At 46.4% G+C, this 14,796-nt stretch overlaps 2 protein-coding genes and 1 pseudogene across 2 annotated transcripts; 2 read left to right on the top strand and 1 right to left on the bottom strand.

The window, feature by feature from the left end:
* Positions 1–491: 491 nt before the first annotated feature.
* LOC117842363 (uncharacterized) lies at positions 492–3,454 on the top strand. Its single transcript, XM_034722782.2, has 7 exons — positions 492–896; positions 1,259–1,458; positions 1,688–2,038; positions 2,117–2,317; positions 2,420–2,490; positions 2,704–2,843; positions 2,950–3,454. The coding sequence occupies exons 1-7, from the start codon at positions 554–556 to the stop codon at positions 3,243–3,245; spliced, it is 1,602 nt and encodes a 533-aa protein (XP_034578673.1). The 5' UTR covers positions 492–553; the 3' UTR covers positions 3,246–3,454.
* Positions 3,455–4,673: 1,219 nt separating this feature from the next.
* Positions 4,674–5,870, top strand: LOC117844139 (uncharacterized; annotated as a pseudogene).
* Positions 5,871–8,163: 2,293 nt separating this feature from the next.
* Positions 8,164–9,309, bottom strand: LOC117842318 (peptidyl-prolyl cis-trans isomerase CYP19-3). The gene is made up of 2 exons (XM_034722718.2): positions 9,159–9,309; positions 8,164–8,804 (listed from the first exon to the last, which is right to left on the bottom strand). The coding sequence occupies exon 2, from the start codon at positions 8,778–8,780 to the stop codon at positions 8,253–8,255; it is 528 nt and encodes a 175-aa protein (XP_034578609.1). The 5' UTR covers positions 8,781–8,804; positions 9,159–9,309; the 3' UTR covers positions 8,164–8,252.
* Between the last annotated feature and the right edge of the window lie 5,487 nt (positions 9,310–14,796).

The raw sequence follows: 14,796 nt of genomic DNA, 5'->3' as shown, positions 1-14,796 counted from the left end.
TATGTAATCTAGCAGCCTGAACCTGTCTAAACCATGTGTCTGCATTTACCTTCGAGTTCCTAATCTCGACGAGCCCCACTAACCAAAACACTACCTCAGGCACCCTCCTCGGTAGGTTGCTAGATTTAAACACCAACACAACCTTCACCATCTCACCTTGTTACCCACCTCCTCCGCCTTCTCTCTAAAAGTTTAAATTTTAAGTCTTCAATATCATGACTTTAAACTCAGTGGAGACGGAGAGGGAGCACAATCTCTACGGAGTAGAAAAAGGAGGTTGAAGATTTGAGAGTTGAGAAAAACAAATTCAAGTGCGTTATAAAAAAGGCAACACTTATATAGCAAATCTTGAAAAAAAAGTCATTTTAACCATATGCTAAAATTTCATAGATCTAGAACTATTTTTTTCTACGCATCAACGGTTGAGATTGACTCAGTTTATTCGAACAAAGAAAAAGTCTTGAGTCGAGAACCCTCGTTTCCTTCCCTTCTTCCTCCCGCTCTCACCGCCCCCCGCTCACCGCCCCCCGTCCCGAGACCTGTGCGGCCGCCCATGGCGAAACGCCTCCTCTCCCGCACCCGACTCATTACGCTCCACCATCCCGTCCTACCTCCCGCGCTCTCCCGCCTACTCTCCCACGGCCCGCCCGCCCCCACGACTAGCGAACCAGAGGACAAGGGCAAAAAGGCGGCGGCGGCGGCGGCTGTCGTGGTGGAGGCGGCTGCCACGAGCCGGAGGGAGGACCCCGAGGTCAGCGTGAGGGATGGATCGGAGGACGACGACGAGGACGCCGGTCTTCCCTGGAGGAGCTGGAGGCCCGACGTCGCGTGGCTCTCCAAGGCCCTCGAGCCCGCGCTGCACCTCTACAAGCAATACAATTGGAAGCCTTTCACCTGTTCGTCCCCTCCTCTTCAGTTGCTCTTCTATTACATCTTTACGCTTATCTAGCCTACACATTGTGGATTGTTCGATGCGATGCTTTCTTTTTTAAGAATTGTCACATTGGTAATAGGAATTAGAATATGAGGTATTCCTGTGTAGAGTGGTTGGCTGTAAAATTGCAAAGAGGATTTCGATAATTTGCAATCATAACTGATAAATCAGGCTTCCGTTTTCAGCCCAGCTTCTATTAAATAAGCAGTGAATCCTTGGACAATTACAAGGACATCATTAGATTGTTTATTTCTTTTGCTACACAATTAGAAAGCTGGATATTCTGCCCCTTAGAGTGGTTAAAGTTATACTATCTGAATGCAGCTACTGGTGGAGGGGAGAACATCCCTGCGAGCACCCGGACATTTAGTGAAATTCTAAGTGATCTCCAGCGAAGTAAGATAAGCATCAAGGACTGGAGCCTCAGTGATCTTACTGTTGGCCTTTACCTCATTTACCTCAGCCAAGCTTCATCAAAGAATGCTGAAGCCTTCAAGGGTGTTCAGATATCCTCCAATAAGATGGTACATACTGAGCTACCAAACCTTGTATTGGGTAGTAATTGCATGATATCTATAGCAATTCAAGAAAAACAATACATATAGTTTGATTATTCTGTTCTTTGGTTATGATGATTGAGCATTTAGAGTTTCAGCCTCTTTAGACTGTTATGCTTCTCAAAATAATTAAGTAACATGCACTAGTATGTGGCTATGCGCTGGTAACAGGGATCCATCGCTATTCCTTTTCCAGGTTCAAGAACTAATTTATCACCTAGAACTTGCAAGAGGTTGCTATAAAGGCAACGCATCTGGACTTGCAAGGTATAGCATGCTTCGCAAGAGAAATGTTGTAAAATTTGTGAAAGACTCTAGTATTTTGAGGCCTGGATATTACATTGGCATTGATCCACGAGCTAAACTGGTGATTCTTGGGATTCGTGGGACTCATACAGTGTATGATCTTGTTACTGATTTGATTGCTCTAAGCGATAAGAAGGTATCACCAAAAGGTTTCTCAACACACTTTGGAACATATGAGGCGGCCCGTTGGTACCTTCGCCATGAGCTGGGAATAATCAGAAAATGTTTGGAGAAGCACAAGGTGAAAGGGTGTATTCCTGTGTTCAGTTGAAACTATCATCTTTTATGCCCAATTCTAAGTTTCTATTATTTGAAGCAGGACTACAAGTTGCGGTTGGTAGGGCACTCCCTTGGAGGAGCTTCAGCAGCTTTACTGGCCATAATGTTACGGAAGAAGTCAAAGGAGGAGCTTGGTTTCAGTCCGGACATTATTTCAGCTGTTGGATATGGAACACCACCTTGCATATCGAAGGAAGCTGCTGAAAGTTGTGCTAGCTATGTCTCTACTGTTGTGCTCCAGGTTATGCTTGATCTTTTTGTTGGAGTCGAAATCCGGTTTCTGGTGCCTTACTTTGTTGAGTAGTTTCCATCCGTAATTGAGTTGTTTCTTCTATTGATGCAGGATGATATTATACCTAGGCTCAGTGCAGCTTCACTGGCAAGACTGCGAAATGAAATACTCAAAACAGATTGGTAGGTATTTGAGTTTGGGCTGGTAGTAATGGCAAGAACTTGTGTTCAGGTAGCTTTCTTAGGAAGAAAGAATGTTTTGATAGTCTGCCTTGCGGATAATACTTTTGAATATCATCCTAGTGTATGTACTTCTGTATGTGCAAGCTTATAAGTTAAACACTCGGTTAATGGATGTCCCTTTGTACATGATGCCTGTACCATGTTGTTTTGCAGGGTAAGTGTTCTGGAAAAGGAAGACTTGAAGCATATAGTGGATATTGTGACTAATGCCAAGCTTGTCGTTTCATCAATTCAAGATGTGGCACGTAAACTCGGTGACTATGCCAAAATTGTATCAGCATCAACAAATTCTGGTGAGTTTGATTGACTTGGGAATGAAGATGTCAAAGTAGAAGGGTTATGGTTTTACTTGATGTATGCTGCTGAATGTGAGTATGTGACCTAACTTTGCCTTGTCAGATGTTGCCAAAGATCCAGCTGACTCGACGAAGGTGCTGTCATCGAATAGTACAAATGATGTGTTTGTGCCTGAGGATCTCTTCCTTCCTGGGACTCTGTATTACCTGCAGAGGGATATTGAGAATATAAACGGCATCGAAGACGAGTCATACACGCTCTGGAAAGGTGATCCAGGAGACAATTTTCAGAGGATACTGCTGTCTGGCAACTTGATATCTGATCACAGATGTGAAAGCATATATTACGCTATGAGGGAGGTGCTCAAGACACTGCCACCGCTGCCTCAGGATGAATGACAGGAGCTTTACTTTGTAGTGGCTGGACGCATGGATTCTATTAGTTATAGTTTTGTGATGTGTAGGCATATACCGGCGGTTCCTTTGATCTTTTAGTATCACTCAGAGGACTAACCTGCCAGCCTTGGCCTGTGTATGTTGTACAGTACTATTAGAGCATCTTCAAGAGATGTCTAAAATCAATCCCAAAACTAAATTTTAGGAATAAACGAGACAAAACACCCTCCAACAAAGGTCCAAAGAGGTTTCCAATTATTCGCGCTTCCCCAACCCTGCCGTAAATCGAGAAGTCGCCCTCGCTATGGGTCTGCACTCACAATCCGGCGTTCCGTGCACAACCCCATGATGCCGTCATTTTTTCCCCGCCTACCTTACGTCCGTGCGCACATATCCCCTGGCAGCTGCCATTTTTCCTACCTGCCTTGCGTCCCCGCGCACATATCCCCTCGCTACTGCCGTCCACACTGTGCTGCTTGTACCGCCCAGTCGAAGTCGCCCTCGCTGTGGGTCTGCATCTGTTTGGCATCGGCGTGATCTCCAATCACCACAGGCGGCATTTGTGGCCGTGCTATTACCATCTCCGATGGCCGGCCTGCTATCCAGTTGCTGTCGCTGATCTTGCAGCCAACATCTCTGCCCACGGCCCTACAATTTTCTGAATAAATCTGTATCTGTATCTTGCTAATTGAGGTCGTACATTGATCTGTAAAGCAATCTCTGCATAGTTATGTGATACAATATATTTGTTGGTCAAGCAATCCAATCTGTTTGAGCGTGTGTACGATAGGGAGAGTCAACTATATATCACGTATCAAATTAGTTTGTCACTGTTCATGGACTATGGACGCTCCACTTTGTTTTCCTGTAAGCAAAGCATTTCTTTTGATTCTAGGTCAAAGATTGGGTGCACCGCAGTTGATAGTATTCACCTACTTGTTTTCTTTGTTTCTTAGATGTAGAATTTAAACCATCTAGAACTGCATCATTTGCATCCATAGTACGTGTTATGAACTGACAGAGGTACTATGCCAAAGGAGCAATGCCATCTCCTCTTGCAGTTGGTTCATACATGGGAGAATGGCATGCATCTTAGTCTCCAATCAGATGTCAAATATTTGTAGGTACCTGCAGATGCATCTTGCGTATCCTTGCATACTTGTTTTTGTATCGACAATTGAATTCTTTTGGTTCATAAGTTCAAGTTAATTTTCCTGAAGGTGTATGTAATCCATGACTACAGAGCACAATAACACTACAGCTGCTACTTGCATTGATACGACTAGCAAATGGAGTTAGGAAATTTGGAGTGTTTGCTAGAATTCCTTTATAATCTGTTATGAGATTATTCTCTCCATTGTTATTCTGAACACGAATATGAATTTCTTGTAGGTGGTGCTAACAATGGAAGGAGAAGGTTATTATACAAACATGATGAATGAAACTGAGGACAACGGTCCTATGGCTTTGTCTAGTTTCAGTAGCCCTCCTGCAATGCAGCAAGCACCCAGCATGGGCAATAATACTGCCACTGCCACCATAAGGCCAAACCAGAAGAGATCAAAAAATTTTAGTGAGGAGGAAGATAAACTACTAGTATCATCATGGTTAAATGTCATTATTGATCCAGTGCGTGGTGCGAATCAAACTCGTGGCGCATTTTGGAAGCGAGTATCTAATTTTTTTCATTCGAACAAGGAAAGCCCCTCCAAGCATAGCCAAAGTTCACTTGTGCACCGTTGATCAACTATTCAAGAATGTGTCAACAAGTTCTGTGCATGTCTTATCCAAATTGAGGGTAGTAAGCAAAGTGGTGTGACTGTACATGACAAGGTACTACAAGACCATGTGGCCTTCATTTGCATCTAACCTAATATATTCTTGTAATGCTATAACTAACTTGAAACTTATTCCAGCTTATGGCCGCATGCGCTTTGTACAAGTTAGAAGATAAACTTATTCCAGCTTATGGCCGCATGCGCTTTGTACAAGTTAGAAGATAAAGACAATAAGTCATTTAAGTTCATGCACTGCTAGAACCTCTTGCGAACACAACCGAAGTGGCATGACAGGATGACGGAGTTGTCAGGTCAGAAGAATTCACACAAAAAGCAGAAGACAACAGGGGATTCAAGTCTTGGGACAGAACCTATGGTGAATGGAAACATTGTCAATCGTGTTGGAGGTGAGAATGAGACTCATGAGAGTGATGTAGGCAAAAGACCAATGGGCAACAAGAAGGCAAAAGAATTTTTACGACGAGGTGGAGGTGATGCATGCACAGAGGCTTTGGACCATTTGTGGGAAAAGAAGAAGGAAGCCGATGCAGAGAAGGAACTCAAGAAAGAAGAGAGATACAAACAATCTTATGAATTAGAAAAAGAGAAGCTTCACCTAGAACAAGTGAGGGTTGCTAATGATCAAGTGAGGATTCAGAATGACCAAGTGAGGCTTGCAAATGAGGCAAAAGCTCTTGAGATTAAAGAAAAAGAGTTGAATGTCAAAAGGATGTTAGAAGAAGAGCGAATTATGACAATCAACATTAGTGGCATGCCCGGAGACCAGCAACAATACTACAAGACTCTTCACTCTGAGATAATGGCTCGTCATGGGATCAGCTTGGCTTGATCTAGTTAAAAAATGATGAACTCTTTTGTTGAATTATTATTCATAGTTTGAACATTTGCTCTCACATTTGTTTTGTCATATCAATCATTTTCTTTACAGACTTGTTGCACTCTTAAATGTTTCATGAAAGATCATGTTTGAGTACTGTTGAAGCTCTGAAAATAAGTGTTCTACTGGATGCATTGAGTTTCATCTAATAAATAAATTAGAGCTATTTGTACTTTGGCAAATATGAAAAAATAATTTGGAATCTTAAAAAAAAAGTAAACTGGACAAGAATGTAGGAATTCAGAAACATGACACTAACAACGACTTAATATTTATCAGGAAAATGTTGTCACAGGTGCTCCACCAGGTCTTCTCATAGTTGATAGTGAGTTTCGTTGTCCCTTATTTTTCTGTGCGCCTTAATAAAATCCTCAAGATCAGGTGTAGGGTCGTGGGAAGGTTTAACATTCTCACCACCAGATTCAAAACGTTCTTCACTATCAACTTCTTCCTCATCTTCAATAATCATGTTATGCATGATGACACAAGCTTTCATGATGTATCCAGCATGACGTCATCCCAAAAACGAGCAGGACCTCTAACAATGGCGAAACAAGCTTGCAGCACTCCAAAGGCCCGTTCCACATCCTTTCTTACTGATTCTTGCGCTATGGCAAAATATTTTCTCTTATTGCCCTATGGTTCTGGTATGGTCTTCACAAATATGACCCAGGATGGGTATATGCCATCGGCAAGATAATATCCCATTGTATAATCATGACCATTTATGCTATAACCTACTTTGGGAGCTTGGCCGTCAGCTAGTTTTGCAAATAGTGGAGATCGCTGCAGAACGTTGATATCAGTATGAGACCTAGGTAAACAAAAAAAAACGTGCCAAATCCATAGATCATGGGAAGCAACAACTTCTAAAATAATTGTAGGCTCGTGCACGTGGCCGAAGTACACACCTTGCCATGCTGAAGGTCAATTCTTCCACTTCCAATGCATGCAATCTATGGAACCTAGCATGCTAGGAAAACCTCTTTCCTCCCCAAGCGCAAGTAACCGAGCTATATCATTGTCATTTGGTGATCTTAGGTACTCATCTTCAAAAACATTTACAACTGCTCTCACAAACCGTTTCACTCTCTATGATAGTACTTTCTGTAATACGAATTTTTTCATCTGTAGTATCCACGGGTATTCCATAAGCAAGCATACAGAATGCTGCAGTAACTTTTGCAAGCAACTTAATCCAAGTTTGCCAGCAACTTAATCCAAGTTTGCCAGCTGCATTTCTCTTCTGGACAAAGTAGTCATCATGGTCTTCAACGGCATGCATTATGCGCAAGTATAGATGTCGATGCATTCTAAACCTGCTCATACAATAAAACCTTCGCTTGAAAAAGTTGTGCCATATGTTGGTTCATCCGCGAAGTAATCTTGGTATAATCTCCTATGGCCCTCTTCTCGCTCAGGATCAATTACTTTATGCCCAACCACAAAACCATGTTTTGGTGCACTGTCAATTTGATAATGACTATGAACGATATGCGTAGCGGAAACAAAGAATTCATCCTCCTCATCCGAAGAGGACGACCGTAGAACCTGTTCCAATAGGGATCGAGGACGACTCATCGCTAATCAGGGGACAATGGCTGTGGTAACCAATGGCTGGCAACAAACAATAGCCGGCGGCAAACACTGTCCAATCCCCTTTATGGCCCTGCAAACCAGTAGTACCTTGTGTGTGATTGGGCTGTTGTTGGCCAGCTCGATGGACTCTGAACTCACGGCGTGGCGACTGCTACTAGACGTGATGAAGATGTGTCTACGGTAGCCTACCCTCCTCTTTGGACGAGAAGCTGCCGTGAAAATAGGATCGACCTGATCAAGCAACGAGCAACTCATGAAAAGGTCACACACAAAAACCAGGTAGAAATCCAACATGGCCCATCTAAATGACGTGGTCCAATTTGAATATTTTGGGATCCAACTTTTAGGCAAACTCTTGGAGAACGTGGTTAAATTTAGGTTCAACAGATTTGGAATGACTCCCGATACTCTCTTGGAGATGCTCTGCTGTGCTAAAAATACTTGCCGGCCAATGTAATTTTCCCGAGAGTTTTAAGTTGGGTTAGTACTTGCGCATCGTTTTATTTTGGGTTGCCGATACAAAATTGCAAAGCTGACTGAAGCATCAGATCAGATCTGTGACGATGCAAGCAAGTGATGAATTGGATTCATCGATCTGTTGCATGCTCGCAGCGGATGCAGATTTGCATTACAAAATCTGAGCATCTGAAAACAAGACTAATTTATTTATCATTCATTTGGCATTTTGGCTACATGACGCTCCAATCTACTGTCTCAGGGGACTCAGGGAGGCACTCATTCGTCGGCAAGCTGGCCGCAGTCCTCGATGAGGACGCGCTCGGCGGTTGCTCCACTCCCGGAGCCGACGGCCTCCATCTTCTCCACGACGCCGTAGCCGTCGACGACCTGGCCGAAGACGACATGCTTGCCGTCGAGCCAGGGTGTCTGGGTGGTGCAGATGAAGAACTGGGAGCCGTTGGTGTTGGGCCCAGCGTTGGCCATGGAGAGCACGCCAGGGCCCGTGTGGTGCAGCTTGAAGTTCTCGTCGGCGAACTTGGCGCCGTAGATGGACTCCCCACCGGTGCCGTTGCCGCGGGTGAAATCGCCGCCCTGGCACATGAAGCTGGGGATGATCCGGTGGAAGACGGAGCCCTTGTAATGCAGCGGCTTCCCGGAGGTGCCAAGCCCCTTCTCGCCCGTGCACAGGCAGCGGAAGTTTTCGGCCGTCTTGGGGACCTTGTCGGCGAAGAGCTCCATGACGACGCGGCCAGCCTTGGCCTTGCCGATGAGGATGTCGAAGAAAACCTTGGGGTTCTTGGCCATGGCGGATGCCTTCTAGGCTCTACTCTGTAAGGGCGAAGGGGAGTGTCATCGTCAGAGGCAGGTTAAACAACACATTCTGGAAGAATTGCAAGGATACTGTAGTTGCTGTTCGAGGGGATCTAAGTGTGCGTCGTCATCCTTGTCATCCTCCACATACGGTGGCAGGATATCATGCAATCTTCGTGGAGATGACGACCATAATTGATATTGCACAAGCTTTGAGCTCAATAGGCCGATTGACGCCTAGAAAGCCTTCGATATGTGCTTATAGTTCCAGATCAAAGCAGTAAATTAAAAGAAGGAAACAGGGCACCTGGATATCTACCAACCAGATGAGGTGAGGGGGAATAAGAAGGGGACCTAAATCAGTCAGCTCACCTGAGATCAACAGGTCGCCGGTCTTGTTGACGCCGGAAAGAAGAGGAGGCGGCGGCGGCGGCGGCTGCTGCTGCTGCGGGCAGGGGAGGCCAGCAAAGATATAAGGAAAAGGTGGAGGGGTTTAGGGTTTTCGAGAGAAGGGGAGGCGGCTTTGATGGGCCACTATTTTCCTTAACAGGCCGAACTCATTTCACAAAAGGCCCATATAAACCACCCTTGTTCAAGCTGCGATCAGCCTGGCCCATTCCCCTTCTCTTTTGTTGAAGACCATGGTCCACAACAGAGCATAGCAAGAACTCTACATATGTTGATATGTACACCTGACCTGAAAACTGAAATGAACATATCTGCATCATGTAACTGGTTTTATAATTCATGGATGCCTTACTTTCGTAGATATATAAAGATTTGGCTTCCATTTTATCGGATACGAAATTTAGTCTTTGTTTCAAGTACTGGGAAAAAATTGAGTGCTAACTTCAAACAGCTGTCACAATCATCGTTTTCATTTTAGCCATTATTGTTCTGAAGTATACTTGTCCGAGACAATATGATCGTTTGATAATACTTTGCCATAACTTGGTCAATCTGTAAGAGTAATGTGGAAAATTAATAACTACTACAATGTATTATATGCGAAGTGTTCAGTCCAGCTAAAAAAAAATGAAAAGTTGTGGAATGCAATCATGTAATGCTCGAATATTTCGCTTTATGAAAACACCGTATTGTCAATTGTGCAACTGTATTAGCAAAATAATAATTACGTATGAGTTCGACACGTACTCACAAAAGCTCCAAATCATGACATGCTTTGATGCTTTGGAAAGATCCCACTCTGATATCTGCAGGCTGCCTCCTGCTTTCGGGACCCAATGCAACCAGACTACTATCCACTTCACATGGTTTCCTATCTACAGTACATGAGATGGGACAGTCATGACTTCGTATAATCAATTAATCAGGAAAGAGTTTCTTATGTGCTCTCATACTGACACCAACCATCCTTTTTCTTTAGGGAAAATCAGCTCAAAGTATGGAGATTGAAAAGGAAAAAAGAAGAAGCACCATATCGCCATTACTTGTATTTTTAGTTGGGAACCACTAAACCTTAACAAATACTGTTTATATACCCTTTGGCATCCGGATTCCGGAAGCAACACTTTTGTTAAAATAAAGTGAATACGGCCGCATCTCTCTTCTGTGTCTCAAATAAGATACAGCATGTGGCAAACAAACTTATAACAAAACCATGTCAACAATGCATAATGCTTCCTGGAGAGGGACTCTATCCAGACAAGACGATCAAGATTAACTAGTTCCTTCTATAAGGAAAATGCGCATTGGGGGGGGGGGGACAAAATTAAATTAAAGTAATATTTATGGTTAATTGAGATATGTAAATAAGCAACAGTTTCCAGAAGAAACAATTTCAGAACAATGTTTAGATATAGTAGTCAGGAGAGAAACTGTTATATTCATCTAAAGCAACTGAAGAATACATACATTGTCTATTTCGAAAGATACGTTATCCTATATATCAAGTGAGTTAACATTCATTTTTGCGACCACTGAGGCTTTTTTAGAGAGAATGAGAACCCTGAAGGATTTGATCAGGATGCATGGATTCAGGGAAGTGACATGATGCAAACTGTGCTATCGACTTCAGGCAGTAGGCATCACACAAGGTTGACTGAGAGCGTTTAGTTTTTTAGGGAAAACAGCTAGGGAAACCCTTACTTCGGTACAAAAGAGGTTCCAAGGAAGAAGGGAAAAAAATTAGCTGCACAAAGAGAAGAAGCCAGCTAGTCAAGAACATAAGCCAAGCCATAACTATGGTTGACTGAGAACTTTTAGTTGGGGGACCTAACTGTAAACTGTCCCAAAACATATGTGGTGACTTACTTGAAATGGATTTGGGCATAAACATTTTTTAATCCTTCTTAATGCCATTGCCCAAGCTCCTCCTATTGTGCTACTGTTTTTATTGCATTGATTTCTAAAGTGAAGTCCTTTCGGTCATCATCAGACCAGTAAATAAATTATATGTTTAACACAAAAGTAAATGAAAAAAAATTAGAAACTACACAAGCATCTAAAAATTAATACCGAAACAAGTTTTTTCAAGCAAACATAAATGGGTTGGGTCAGTGTTACCTCCCTTGTCATTGGAGTCATTCTGAAAAAGGAACCCCAAACGAGCATATAATTTGGAAATGGGCTTTAGGGCAGTGGAAGCTGTAACCCATTAGGGAGACAATTGCAAATAAATCATTCAACAGACTAAGCTAACACCACAGCTTGATGAGACTCCGTTATAAATGGGTAGGATGACACTTCGCTTCACTTTGTCAGCCGGACTCACTCCGGCCAAGATCAAACAGCACTCAAAGTAGAATGGAACTTGGTGTCGCGAACTGCTCTCGACGTTTTCTGTCTTAGCCTTTATTTATACTAGCGATTACAAACTGAGAAACGAAAAAAGAGGCAAACCTCCCTGCATACGCGCGCCACGATCTGTTAGCTGCGTGTGCCATCCCACACGCCAGTTCGTGCCGCGCGACCCCGGACATCACTCGCCACGACGCGCACGCCGGCGAGATTACAGGACGCGCTCAAACTCCAGTTAAGCCGGACAGTTGGGCTCTTTGTGAAACAAACTAACCGACTAACAGACACATACTACTGAACACAACACATACTACTGAACACAAGTTTAAAGAAGCTAACAATTCACCCCCTAAACTTGATGTTCCTTGATGATCCTGCCAATTCCCAGTTGGATGCGCAGCTCACAAAACTTGTCTCGCCCAAGTGGTTTCGTCAGGATGTCGGCCAGCTGCTCCTCAGTGCGAACATGTTTGACGTCAAGCATCCCCTTCTCAATGCAATCACGAATAAAATGGAACCTGACATCTATATGCTTACTCCTCTCATGAAAAACAGGGTTCTTACTGAGTGCTATTGCTGATTGACTGTCCATCTTCAGCTTGAAGGATTTGCGCTGCTCGCTCTTCAGTTCAGAGAGCAGCTGTGAGAGCCAGAGCCCCTGGCACGCTGCCGTTGCGCCTGCAATGTATTCGGCTTCACAGGATGAGAGTGCTACAACCTTCTGCTTCTGTGATTGCCAACTTACTGCGCACGATCCAAAGAAATACAGAACCCCGGTGGTGCTCTTCCGAGTATCAACATCACCTCCCATGTCTGCATCACTGTATCCTAGCAATACTGCTTCAGCTCCGGCCTTCCTATAATGACAGCCATAGTCGATTGTTCCTGCTATGTATATGAGAATCCGTTTTACCGCCGCCAGATGCTCGATAGTTGGACCCTCCATGAATCTGCTGACATACCCCACAACAAAGGTGATATCAGGTCTTGTGTGCACCAGGTACCTTAGGGAACCGACGATTCCGCGATACTCAGTGGCGTCGACTGGCGGCGCTGAACTGATCTTGCTGAGCTTGAATCTGGGCTCCATCGGCGTGTAGCAGGGGTTGCAGTCACCTAGCCCCGCCTTGTCGAGCACCTTGCGCGCGTACGCCGTCTGGGAGAGGTAGATGCCATTGCTCCTCTGGTTCACCTCGATGCCCAGGTAGAAGCTGAGTAAACCGAGGTCGCTCATCTTGAACTGGGCCTTCATCTCGTGCTTGAACCGGTTGATCTCACTGTCGTCGTTCCCGGTGATGACGAGGTCGTCGACGTACATGCCCACAAGCAGTCGGGACGCGCCATGGCCGCGGGCGTACACGGCGTGCTCGGAGGCGCTGTGCTTGAAACTCAGATCGCGCAGGGTCTGGTCGAGCCTCGCGTTCCAGGCGCGTGGGGCCTGGCGGAGACCGTAGAGCGTCTTGTCGAGTCGCAGCACCTTGTCTTGGGAGGCTGGCACACGTAGACTTCTTCTTTCAGCTCACCATTGAGAAACGCGGACTTAACATCCATGTGGTGCACTGGCCACTCCTCCTGGGCGGCGAGCGCCAACAGCAATCGGACAGACTCAATCCTCGCCACGGGAGCAAACACTTCTTCAAAGTCCACCCCCTGCTGCTGCACGTATCCCTTGGCGACGAGCCTAGCTTTGTGCTTCACCACCTCCCCAGCGTTGTTCTTCTTGACCTTGTACACCCACTTGAGGCCGATTGGCCGGTGGCCGGCCGGTAGTGTCTCCAGACGCCAGGTGCTGTTGCTCTCGATTGAGTCCATCTCTTCTAGCATTGCCCGGTGCCAGGACTCGTGCTGCTCCGCCTCTGCAAAAGACACCGGTTCTTCCCCAATTTGCAGGAAGAGTTCAGCTTCAAGGTTGCGGGGCGCGTGGCCAGGTGGTGTGACCGGGCTGAGGACATTGTTGATGGTGTGGAACCGTGGCAGGACATCATCGTTGTCGGAGTCGAGGAAGTCGAAGGCGTTCGGTGGCGGCGATACGAAGACAGGGGCGTTCGGTGGTGTTGGAGCGGGTGGAGCCAACGCGCTGCTGCCGCCGCCGGATGGTGGGCTTGGCATCTCCACCTCTCCGGTCGTGGCTTCCTCCATGCTATAGTCGACGACGAGTTCCGCCGCCTGCTCCAGCTTGTCGTCGTTCACCTTGCTCCAATCCCAGCTCACGTCTTCCTGGAACACGGCATCACGGGTCACGTGCACGCGCCGCGCTACTAGGTTGTAGAACCGCCACGCCTTGGCGCCAGGCTCGTACCCAATGAAGACCATCGGAGAACTCCTGTCGTCGAGCTTCTTGAGATGAGGGCGCGCCGTCTTCACGTGTGCCACACAGCCGAATGTGCGTAGGTGCTCGACGTCAGGCTTGCGGCCGTGCCAAGCCTCAAATGGTGTCTTGCCCACCACGCTCTTCGTGGGCGCCCGGTTTAGAAGGAAGACAGCTGTCGTGACGGCCTCTCCCCAAAATGCTGCGGGCACCCCTCTGCCCTTGAGGAGACTCCGCGCCATGGTGACGACCGACTGATTCCTCCTTTCGACGACGCCGTTCTGCTGCGGCGTGTACGGAGCAGAGTGCTGGCGCTTGATGCCGTGCTTGGAGCAATGTTCCTCGAACGCGATGGAAGTGAACTCACCCCCATGATCCGTGCGCAGAATGCGCAGCCGGCGCCCTGTCTCCACCTCCACTCGAACCTGGAAGCGCTTTACCGCCTCCAGTGCATCACTCTTGTTCATCAGTTGGGACAACCACATGTACCGGCTGTGGTCGTCGACGAGGAGGAGGAAATACGCCTTCCCTCCTGGAGTTGCCGGCGAGATCGGCCCGCAGAGGTCGCCGTGGACCAGGTCGAGGATCCCGTCGGCCCGCCGCTTCGCCTGTGCTGGGAATGGCTTCCGCTTAAGTTTTGTGGCGACGCAGTCGGTGCAGAACTGGTGTACGTGCTCCAATGGTGGTAGCCCGTGTACCAGCTTCTCCTTGCTGAGCTTCTGTAGGGCGTCGAAGTGCATATGGCCGTAGCGCTCATGCCAGAGCCACGACCTGTCATCGCACCGCGCCACCAGACAGAGCGGTCGGGCGATCTTGACGCGCAAGGTGTACAGACGGTTGGCGGAACGCTTCACCCTGGCTAGGAGCCTCTTCTTCTCATCGCGGATGTGCAAAGTCCTGTCGTCGATGTGGACGCTGCAGCCACCTTCGTCGAGCTGGCCA

This window comes from Setaria viridis, chromosome 2 (genome assembly GCF_005286985.2).
Source record: "Setaria viridis chromosome 2, Setaria_viridis_v4.0, whole genome shotgun sequence".
Lineage (NCBI taxonomy): Eukaryota > Viridiplantae > Streptophyta > Magnoliopsida > Poales > Poaceae > Setaria > Setaria viridis.
The sequence above is the reverse complement of the archived record's forward strand: the minus strand, read 5'-3'. Positions and strand labels throughout refer to the sequence as shown.

Bases quoted from the DNA above. Each gene is read 5' to 3' on its own strand.
- LOC117842363 (XM_034722782.2), top strand. From the start codon at position 554: ATGGCGAAACGCCTCCTCTCCCGCACCCGACTCATTACGCTCCACCAT. The intron at 1,459-1,687 runs GTACATACTGAG...TTCCTTTTCCAG, and splicing joins AGATATCCTCCAATAAGATG to GTTCAAGAACTAATTTATCA. The intron at 2,039-2,116 runs GTGAAAGGGTGT...TATTTGAAGCAG, and splicing joins AATGTTTGGAGAAGCACAAG to GACTACAAGTTGCGGTTGGT.
- LOC117842318 (XM_034722718.2), bottom strand. From the start codon at position 8,780: ATGGCCAAGAACCCCAAGGTTTTCTTCGACATCCTCATCGGCAAGGCC.